Source organism: Rosa chinensis, chromosome 5 (assembly GCF_002994745.2).
Source record: "Rosa chinensis cultivar Old Blush chromosome 5, RchiOBHm-V2, whole genome shotgun sequence".
Classification (NCBI taxonomy): Eukaryota; Viridiplantae; Streptophyta; class Magnoliopsida; order Rosales; family Rosaceae; genus Rosa; species Rosa chinensis.
The window spans coordinates 81,101,769-81,113,798 of record NC_037092.1 but is presented as its reverse complement, the minus strand read 5'-3'; the positions used below and the strand labels follow the sequence as shown (position 1 = coordinate 81,113,798).

The window sequence follows — 12,030 nt, the reverse complement described above, 5'->3', positions numbered from 1 at the left end:
CGGTAAGGTTACCTCCGTCGCAAAAATTCTCCAAGATGTGACGGTAACATAGCTGTAGCACATGCTGTGACGTCCCGAACCCGAATTCACCGGTTTACTAGTCATTTGGACGGTAAACAACTTTTACTTTCACTTTTACTGTCGTTTCAATGCTTTTAGGGAGCCCTAAAAGTTGACTTTTTGTTCGGGTCAAAATTTGAGAAAATTTCCTTCATGAAAGTTGTAGAGGACATTAAACCGAGCGCGTGCATATGTGGTACGTAAAAATCGGAGTAGTAACGAAGAAGTTATAAGGGTTTTAAGTTAGTGGCAGTTTTGTAATTTTGTGGAATTCATGTCTATAAATAGAAATATGGACTTTCCATTTCGGGAAAGCCCCGAAAATTTCCAGTTTTCTTCCTCTCGCCGACGTAACTTTCCGGCGTCGCTACCACCTCGTCCGGCCACCTATGGCCATGAAATTGGTGTCCATCTCTTCGTCTTGAAACAAGGTTTCTATATATATATGCCTTGCACCCTATCATTCACCATAGACGACGAATCGAAGCCAACAAGTTCACTGTAGCAGCTCGGGTTTTCTGGAAACTTTTCCAAATTCCGGCCATCTCCGGCGGCATTTTTGAGCTTGATCGATGCGCCTCGAGACGGGGATGATATTCCTCCAAGCCTTGTTCCACGAATCGAAGGAAAAAACGACGAATCAAAGGTTTGAAATTCTTGACACTGTTCACGTTTCGGGTATAATCTTCACCTTAATTGTTGAGGTAGTTCTAGCCATTTTTTGGCTTTGTTGTAGTTGAAAGAATTAATGTGTGTGTTGAGAAGGTGCTACTGCCAAATTTTAGTGGCCATTAGAGTTGGTGACAGCGGCGGCGGCGCCACCACTGTGGGCGGCGGTAGCGGCGGCCAGGGTAGCTTTTTAATTTCAATTTCTGGCTAGTGGAATTCTATAATTATCTTAGAGCTTATATATGAAGTTTGGTGAGGATTGGTGGAGTTTTGAATCGGTTATAAATTTCTAAAGATTTGGATTTCGATTAATGTTAATCGTGAATCCGGTTGTCAGATTTCCTCCATAATTGTTATATAGTCTGAAATCGACGAGTGGGCAGTGTTGGTGAAGTTTGGTTGGATGTGGAAGAGAATTGGAGAAGTTGAGGTTTTGGGTTTTGAGACTTAATTATTGATTATCGTAAAATTATTTTCCGTCCGGTAATTATTTATGTACAAATAATTGTGTACAGGGCAACGTACCGAGCTATTGCTCGACGAAGGAACTCGTATGCATGGTCGCCTAAATAGTACTGTGAGTGGACATTTATTTTAAATTAATTGTGCATGCAGTATATTAGCATTTTCCGATTGAGATTTAATTTATAATTTGAATTATTGAGTTTTATGGTTTTATGAGATTTAGTTTATCGAGATTTATTTATGAATTACGAGATTAGTATTGAAATTCCTTCCCGAGGGCTTTTAGTAGATTTTTGAGATAGTCATTCATGAGTTATTGAGTTGAGGAATGATTTTCGGGAAGTGACTGATTCAGAAAATATTATGAGAATTTTGGATTTCGAATATCGGTTTTTATGAGGATTCACGAGTACGAATGTTTCATCGAATATTTGAGCATGATTGATTTATCGAGATTTATTGAGCTTTGAGCTCCGTACTTATCAGCTTTGAAGTTAGATTGAGTTTTCTTTCCGAAAGCATTTATTGATTTACAGAGTATTTGATTTTATGCTTTCGAGGATTTATTGAGATTTTGAGGTTATTTTCAGTTTCTTGAGGAGGCTATTCAGTTTATTAAGGAGGCCAGTTTTGGCGCATGCGTATCTTACCTAGTTGGCAGTCCCTTCTAGGTAATAGTCCGGTTGGCAGTCCCTTCCAGACTACAGCCCGGTTGGCAGTCACATCCGATGCGTCACCTGGTTGGCAGTCCCTTCCAGATGACATGAGGTAGTTAGTCGGCAGTCCCGTCTACTACCTGTGGTTAGTCGGCAGTCCCGTCTACTACTTGTGGCTAGTTGGCAGTCCCTTCTATCCACCGCCTCCTATTCCGGTTGGCAGTCCCTTCCGATGCGTCATCTGGGTGGCAGTCCCTCTTAGATGGTATGAGATGACTAGACAGCAGTCTTTTCTAGTCATCAAACGAGCCTCATTAAAAGGATGTTTTTATAAGGATTGAGGATGAGATTTTAAAAGGTTTCAAGAATTCAAGATATTCTTGTTACGTGATTGAGATTGAGGATGATTAAGAGTGTTTTCAAGATTGTTACTGCATGAGAGATTTTAGAGAATAACTTGGAAAAGCATTAAGTTTTACTTATACATTTGAAAGTACTTATTTTTCGTCCACTCACTCTAACGGATTTTAAATGTTTTCCCCTGGGCCCTTCGGTTTTAAATGCCCAGTTTGCAGGCCAGTTTAGCTTGAGGTCGAGCGTACGTGGGGTTGAGGCATAGCTGTCATAGCTTCCGCATTATAAAAGCATCGGTCATTTATCTTGTTTTCTATTCTCTTGTACGCCTGTACATTAGATTGTTCTGATAACCTATGAGATTAATATTCTTAAATTCAGAATTGTTTATGAAATGAGAGATGTGAGATGTTGTGATATAGAGAGCAGGGTGGCTCCAGGAGAATAAGAATGGATGATTTAGAAGTGTGGATGTTTTTCTACAGGTTTTGGGTTGTCCATTTTTAGGGGAAGTTCTGTCAAATTTTTGGTAGAATTTCTTCTAAAGTGGGCCCCGCAGGGCCTCTTCGGATTTCAGGGTGAAATCCGGGGCGGGTCCTGTCACATGCCGTCGCAAAAGCTGACTTTTCGCGACGGAAAAGTTTTCCGTCGCAAATTTTCGAAGCAATTGCAATTGTTTTTAGTAGTGTGTAACAGTCTTGGCTTGTCTAAATTTTGGCGAAGAGGAGAATCAGGAGATCATTGGTATCATGCCATGGTTTAAGGCTGCCAAGAATTTTATTTTCTCATTATGTGGTTTGATAAAATTATCTGGTTTGATAAAAATTATTGATATTGTAATATATATTTTTTTTAATTTATAATATTGGTAGTCACCACTATTAAGATGGAGCCACATATTTTATATTAAAATAATGCAAAAATGAAGTCACCAATAAAATGAATGAAATTGCTGGTGGTGATGAGACCCACAGTTTTCAGTCACCAAAAAAGTGTTGGTGGTTTCTTGGGTATGTGTCACGGCAGCAACAGAAATCATCAAGTAATAGTGGCAAAGTCCGTGTCTATTGTTATCCCCACACCAATCATTGATGTCTATAGGATCAACACACACCATTCTCAATGGTGGTGTTAGGCCAATTTTGTGGTAGTGCAAATACTTGTAGAAGATTTTATGATATTACTTCCTTGAAGAAACAGATAACAAGCTAATCCATATAAAGAAGATCGAGTGTTCAAACACGATCCCTAAAGACCCTCAACAACTTACCCTTGATTTATATATAGAACAAACCATAATCCTACTTCACTTAAATTTTACTCTATCACACCTATGTACAACGTAAGGCACAGAGTAAGGGAGCAAGCTGTGATGAACAGTAAAGTATATATGGTGATATAAACAGCAGGGTATGTTCTGCAGCTTCCAATACGGTGAATAGCTTGGTCAGCTCTCTCTCTCTCAAGCACGATATTTTTATCGTGGATCAGATAAGAGACTATGACTGTTCGTAATATGTCGATCACCGCAATCCACTTGTTTAAGCTGCAGACGTAAACGTCTACTTCTCACTGATAATAACTAATATTTCTTGTTCCACAGAAATTATTTTATTTGCTCGATTGAAGCTTCTTTCGTTATAATATTGCATACAAAACGACCACTGATCCATCGAGAAATTTCTTGCTTGTTGAATCCTTGATATGACATTTGCTAGGTAGAACATCCATGTCTTTCACCAATTGACTTGCTATTATATATAAATATATATGACGAACATATATATTAATACACGTACATCAGCATTACTAGAAGACTAATTAATTTGCGTTCTTTAACTAATTTTTACCCGTCCAACATGAAGAAAATAGTTGGCCTTACGAAGACTAAAGATGTGATCGATGGACTTTAATTAATTCTTTTTCTTTCAATAATTATGTAGCGATTAATTAGTAGTACGGCTGACTCGCTTTGAAGAAATTTCTCATGATGACTATGAAGCTTTCACACGTGAAATTTGAAGTTTTACTATTCTTCATTTCTTTGTATCCAACTGCAACGCACTGTCCTTTCATGAACAGTATGTAAGTGGGTTTGTCTAGAGTATGTTTACTATTCTTCATTTCTTTGTATCCGACTGCAACGCACTATGCTTTCATGAACAGTATGTAAGTGGCTTTGTCCAGAATGGCAGAATGTGTTAGTGAGTAAACTGACTTCATATACTAGTAGATTGACTCCATGTAGTGTTTAGTCTAGGGCTATCACTCGGTCGGTTAGAATCGATTATAGGTATTACCAACTTCAAAACTAAAACTTTCGGTTTCAAAACTGAGTTATCAATTACCAACCAAAATTTTCTGTTTTTAATTATATCTACCAAATTTGGTATTTCGGTTTTCGGTATTACCAACTTTAGAATAATTAATTCTTTATAATATAAATTAGAATAAACAAAACTAGGTTTTTGAATTTTATAGTCATAAACGTTGTATTCATCTACTAATTATAGCTTTCTTTTGTATATATGACATCAAGTTCTAGCAATTTTCAATAAAACTAGGTTATTTAACCATCTTTGACTAATTACTTAAAATACATGTACTCTTAATGTAGTATATGTAGTAATGTTCATACTATTATAAAAGTTTTTATGTTTATTTCTTAATATATATGTATGTGTATTGAAAATTATAGTATATAAATCTAATACTTAGATAATCGGTAGATTCGGTATTTACCAAAACCAAACCAACTTTTTCGGTAATTTTCGATTTTGGTTTTATCGGTCTCGATTACCAAAAAGTCGGTTTACCAAACCTAAAACATTGGTTGGTATTCGGTCGGTTTGGTAATTACCAAACCAAGTGGCAGCCCTAGTTTAGACTAATTCAGGTCTGGTTTCGAGCAAGTTTGCAACATAACTGCATAAAACTGGTATATAATGATAAAACGTTGTTTATCTAGAGTATGCTTTAATGTACTGATGCATAAATATATATGTGTGTGTGTGTGTACAGTCCTTCTATGCTAAGGAGATTCTTACATATTAATATATAAGGATTTTCTTGATATACATACTTTTCGATCGCATATTCATATCTCGACCATTTAGTTTTAAAGTATATATAAGTAGATCATCTCTGCAAATTTTCAGCCAAATTGATAATCATTAAGGCATTCAAAACTGCGATTTACAATTATGAACACAAATTGTTCAGGTTGGCCAGATTCGGTTTGTTCATTGATTTAATCTAGTTCGATACCTTCATAATGATCAATTTGGTTGAAAATTTTCAGAAATGATCTATACATTAAGACCTAAAAACTAAACAGTTGAGATGTGGATATGCGATCGAAAAGTAAATATCAAGAAAATTCTTATATATTAATATCTAAGGACTTTCTTAATAGAGAAAAGTTATATACACACACTGCAGTGACCGCACCTTCTCGATGAATTGTTCTTATCTAATTATTAACTTTTGGAAAATGATTTGTGGCCTCAATGAGGCCTAAGATTTGTGGTCTCAATCTTAGGTGTCATGTCATGTCACCTACACACATCACCTATTTGCCAAATCATACCATGTAATTCTTGAGTAAAAAGACTATCTTATCCTTCCAAAATCTAATGGCTCTAAATTATTTTGGTTTTCATCTAAAAATAAAATATATTATTTTAGTTTCTTTTTCTTTTTCTTTTTCTTTTTTTCGTTATATATATAATTATATATATATATATAATTCGTCAAAAAAAAAATTATATACAAATATGTGTTTGTGTGTATAAATATATATATATATATATATATATATATATATTAATGTCATAATTCTAACCCACAAAATAAAATAAAAATTGATTAAAAAAAAAGTCAAATTTAAAATTGATTCCACAAAAATGGAAAGAAAACATATTAATATCTTAATTATAACCCATCAAATTTGGTAAATTGAAGTAATATTCAACTCTTTTAATAAATGAATTTAATAAAATTAATGGAAGATTAGTTTACCTTAAACTAACAAGTTAATTAGAAAAGTCAAAAATTAAATTGGATCCACAAAAATGGAAAGAAAATGTATTGAAATCATAATTAAAACCTATGAAATCTGGTAATTGAAGAGGTAAGAAAATATCATTAATAAATTGAATTGATAAGATTCTAGATTCCATCATTTCAAAATTTCTCAATAATTTAATATTGTCTCATCCAAACGCAACATTAGGAAGTGTTCCTTAAAGGTCAAGTGAGACTTCATTAATACAACTGTTCGTTTATTTTTACATGAAAAAACAATTATAATGTTATTAATACTATGTAGAAATTCAATGAACAATAGGTGTATAACACAGCAATAATCAAAGAAAAAGTGCAATTAAGGAATGTGTAAAATAGAAGTCATCGTCCACATTAACATTAAAGTCAACTAACATGTCTTACACGAACAAATAAGTAATAAGTAGCTAATAATGAGCCAGTAAAGTTTATTAGGGACTTTTCCCTAATGGCATATTCACACTGAAATAGAAATCATCATCCATACTGAAATTTAAAATCAGCTAACATGTCTTACAGTAACAAATAAGTACTAAGTACTAAGTAGCAAATGATGAGCTAGTAGAGTTCACTGAAGACCTCTACCTAATGGCATGTTCACACTTAAATAGAAGCTATCATCTACTGAAACTGAAAGAGCTAACATGTCTTGCATGAACAAGTAAGTATTAAGTAATCAATGATGAGCTAGTAAAGTTTATTGAGGATCTTTTTCTAATAGCATAATTACACTAAAACAGAAGTCATCATCCACATTGTATTACAGTAACAAATAAGTACTAAGTAGCCAATAATGAGCTAGTAAAGTTCACTGGGGACCTTTTCCTAATGACATAATTACACTAAAATAGAAGTCATCATCCACACTGAAATTTAAAGTTAGCTAGCATGTCTTACACGAACAATAAGTACTAAATAGCTAATAATTAGCCAGTAAAGTTTACTAGAGACCTTTCCCGAATGGCATATTCACACTAAAATAGAAGCCATCATCCATTGAAACTTAAAATAAGCTAGTGTATCTTGCACGAACAAGTAAGTACTAAGTAGCCAATAGTAAAGTTCAACGGGGAATCTTTCCCTAATAACATATTCACACTAAAATTGAAGCCATATATCATTCACATTGAAATTGAAAGTCAGCTAAGTACTAACATGTCTTATACGAACAAAAAAGTACTAAGTAGCTAATAATGAACAAGTAGAGTTCACTGGAAACTTTTTTCTAATGACATATTTACACTAAAATAGAAGCTATCATTCACATTTAAAAATCATTATTGTCTATTGAAAACTATGGGATCAACAAAACAAGTATACTTTCAAAAATTAATTTCCTCATGTGCAATATATTGTATTCCATATTAAGCAATTTCTTTTCAGATATCAACTTCCCAATCAATTTAGATATCTAGGTTTTCAATCACCAGATTTTATGAGTTAAAATTATGATTTAAATACATTTTCTTTCCATTTTTGTGAATCCAATTTAATTTTTGACTTTTCAAATTAACTTGTTAATGTAAGGTAACTAATCTTCCATTAATTTTATTTATTAAAAGATTTAAATATTACTTTAATTTACCAGATTTCATGGATTATAATTACGATATTAATATATATAATATATATACACACCACATTCATTCTCCATCAAAAATATATAAATTTTTTGGGCGAATTATATATATATATATACATATATATATAACTTTCTTTTTAACGAATTATATATATACACCCATACTTTTTTTTGAATATGTATAATGAAAAAAAAATCCAAAATAATGAAAAAGAAAGAAAGGAAAAAAAACCAAACAATATTTTTTTTTTGAAGAAAGTCAAAATAATTTAGAGCCGTTATATATTCAACAACATATATATATATATATATATTTTGACGAATTCTAGATAAATATATATATATATATATATATTCACAAAAATATATAAATATAATTTTTTTTAGACGAATTATATATATATAATAAAAAAAGAAAAAAAAATAATGTATCTTTTCTAAAAGAAAGCTAAAATAATTTAGAGCCATTAGATTTTGAAAGGATAAGATAGTCTTTTTATTCAAGAATGACATGACATGATTTGACAAATTAGTAAGGTGTATAGGTGACATGGCTTGACTTTTATACCACAAAATGCAACAACTTTTATACCTAAGATTGAGGCCACAAATCTTAGGCCTCATTGAGGCCCTATATCATTGCCCTTAACTTTTATACCACAAAATGCAACAACTTCCGACTTTTTCTCGAAAGTTAAAAGCACCACCATGCTGTTATATATGATTGTAATGAAATAGGGTCCGTATGGCCGGTACGCTTACCAAACAAACATTTGTCTACTTGTGATAACATTTGCATTGTCTATGACTATATGTATATTGCAACTTTTATTTAACGCACTCTTAGAGTAATCTACTAACTTAAGTATTCTCCTTATCTGTCTCAATGAAAGAACCATAGTGTATATTCTGGGTGCACGATATGACCGTAGCTATAACGCGCGGTTGACTTGACTCGACCGGGTTTTCTGAAAACCTTGGTTTCCTAGCAACAGAGTATCACATAAGAAATCTTGTCTCACAAAATTAGTCGCAATCTCTGTAGGGACAGGTCAATTGGGGATATTATTATTCTACGAAGACTATGTTGTTATAAATTGAACCTAGTGTCATTGTTTCTTTGCAATTGACCTCGAAGTGCTCCAAGACTCCAAGTACTAGAAAGATAAATCGTAGATTTTTCTCTGAACACAACTTCCAGCTTATCCAATGTGGAATTTATGTTTTTGTTTTTCAGATTGTCAAAATTCTGTATACTCTTCGGCCTCTACCGTGAAGGTAAGCATTTGATCATCGTTGGATTTATCTTGTGAAGTGTGAAGTTTCTTTAAGAATGTTTGTGAAGAAGCTCTAACTAACGTCGTTAATTTACGCAGCAAAAGATAGTTATAAAGGTGCAATTTAGCTCTGAGAAACGCAAAACTGAGGCCTTCAAGACTGCCGCCGGCTTTAAAGGTATGCATCATAAACCAAATATCAAATATCTTTTTCAACAAAATATCAAATATCTTTTGTGTAAAAGTAGACAAACCCAAGTGCTGATATGTAGAATAAATTGGATAACTATACAGGTGTGAGCAGTGTGTCTATAGAAGCAGACAAAGACCAAGTTGTTGCGATCGGAGTCGGAATTGATTCGGTTTGCTTGGCCAAATTGTTGAGGAAGAAACTCAGCTACGCCCAAATAGTAAGTGTTGAAGAAGTGAAGCCCGAAGAAAAGAAGCCAAAAGTTGAAACTATTCCAATTCAATGGACATCAAGCTGTGCTCAATATCCTGTGTGCGATGTTTTCTACTGGTGATCGAACTTGAGCACTTTTAGCAACGTTCAATTTATTTCCCCCGTCAAAATACAATATTCTTCCAAGAACTAGTGTATATGTTTGGTATTTTTTTTTTTCTCTCTCTCTCTCTTTTCAGTAGCCTTGTAGACTTGTATGTTTCGATTTTGACTGCAATTTGTTCAATATCTTGTGTTAATCTTCTATTTTCTTCTCTGCATTTTGTTTAATTCGTGAGAAGTAAAACTTTAAGATTTTTACGAAATATGTGATCTGAAAGTCTGAGCAAAACCAAAGCATAAAGTATGGTGTCCCCCTCTGATATTGAGGTTGAGCATTTGTACAAATTTGGGCCCGAAAACCCGGAAAACCCGGCCCGAAAAATTTCGGTCCGAGCTCGGGCCCTATAAATTTTGCACGGGCCGGGCCCAATCCCAACCCTAGCTAAGATTACATATCATTTCTTAAGGCAGCCATTGCTTCCTTTGAACTGGGGTAAGATCATGTGGTCTCATTATATAACACCAAGAATGTCCTTATTAACATGGAAGGTTTTACATGGTCGTGTACTTGCTGATGACTTTTTGCAAAAAAGAGATGTATCTATAGCTTCAAGATGTGGTCTTTGTTGCAAAGGTTCAGAGTCTGTGGACCATATTTTTCTTAATCGCTCATTTGCCTTTTCATGATGATGTTAGCAAAGGCTGAGTTTTGTTTTTTTTTTCCTTTTTCTTGTCTTGTCTTCTCTTTTCTTCTTTCTTCTTTCTTCTTTCTTCTCCTTTCTCAATGCATTTCCGCAAATACTATCGGAGGCAATTAGATTTCGTTCCCTTGATAGCGTTGACTATAGTTGACTCGTATTGAGAAGTTCTTCCTTTTGTCGGAAACTCCATTTTACTCCAATTTCAGATCATATTATCTCGTTTCCGCAATTCCGCTTATTTTCTACACAATAAATAAAAATGGATTAATTACATAATAATTGACTTGAGGATTAGCTTATTTCTAGTGTTTTAGATACAATTACATGCATAAAAATGCGTGTAATTGGAGATTTATGGGATTAAGGTTTGAATTATGTTCTCTTCCTAACTCATTAATTGAAGTCTCGCAATTTGGTCTTTAGAGACGTAGTGCTCAATTAAGAGAATTATGGATTGTTTGTTGAGGAATGCTAGCAACCTTCCCCTCCAACCTTTCCCTTTCTACCTTCCCCATTCATTGCATGCTATGTGGATTCATTTATTATTACAATCTATGTATTTACTACCTTGAAAAAACAACTAATTTCATTCCATATTTTACCCTTATTTATGTTTGACCCTATTAAATGCTCTCTATTAATATGAATAATAAAAAAATAAAAAATAAAAAATAAAAGCTCTTGACTCTTTTGTTTTTCTAACATTTTTTTTCATTTCTTATATTTCGTAAATTCTTCAACGAAAATTTTTCTTTTATTTATTTGGTCATGTTCCATAATACTGAGACTTTTTTTTATATAAAACCCACAAAAGACAAAAAGAAAAGAAAAAAACAAAAAATAAGATGATAATGCTCACTGACATGGCAGCTGCAAATTTTTTTTTTTTTGTTTTTAACATTCTCTTTGATATATGTATAAGTAAAGCAAACGTTTGGCTATTTTTTTTTGTTTCAATTCTGTCTTTTTTCTTTTTAGGAAAAAATTTGAAGTATGTTCTTAAATATATATGTACATATTTGCAATATATGTACATATTTACGTATGTATGCCCACAAGAGAATATAAATTGCAAATAAAAAGGATTCACAAAAGAAAGAAAAAAGTTGAAAAGCTAAAATTAATTACTTAATTAAATGCATGTGAAATTAAATAAGGGTAAAGAGGGGAAGTGAAAACTTGTCTTTTAATTGTATTAATTATTTGAATTTTTTAGATTGTGGAATACACATGACATGCAATAAATGGGAAATGTAGAAAGGAAAATGTTGGAAGGGAAGGTTGCTAGCATTCCTTTTGTTTGTTTTACCACAGTATTATGGTTCATTTGGCAAGCAAGGAACAAGGTGAGGTTTGATGGGGTGACAATTCATGTATCAATGATTTGACATCTAATTACAGGACATATACAAGAAGCAAGTCGGCTTGCGAAAGGCTCTATGAACAACTTAATTCAAGATCTGCAAGTGGTAAAAGCTTTTGGTGCACAATGTAATCCTTGTCCTGTTCCAGGATAACTGAGGTTATTTAGCATCCTCATCCTCTTGGGTGGGTTAAGATAAACTCAGATGGTGCGTGGAAAAGTGATTCTGGTGTTGGTGGCTATGGAGCTATCAATTTTCTTGGTGTTTTTTCTTCAAATTTAGACATTCCTAGTTCCATTGCGGTGGAGGTAATGGCAGTGATTAAAGCTATT

At 33.3% G+C, this 12,030-nt stretch overlaps 1 protein-coding gene across 1 annotated transcript; it reads left to right on the top strand.

The window, feature by feature from the left end:
• Positions 1 to 8,963: 8,963 nt before the first annotated feature.
• LOC112167098 (disease resistance protein RGA5) lies at positions 8,964 to 9,954 on the top strand. The gene is made up of 3 exons (XM_024304061.2): positions 8,964 to 9,129; positions 9,228 to 9,306; positions 9,423 to 9,954. The coding sequence occupies exons 1-3, from the start codon at positions 9,061 to 9,063 to the stop codon at positions 9,650 to 9,652; spliced, it is 378 nt and encodes a 125-aa protein (XP_024159829.1). The 5' UTR covers positions 8,964 to 9,060; the 3' UTR covers positions 9,653 to 9,954.
• Positions 9,955 to 12,030: the final 2,076 nt, after the last annotated feature.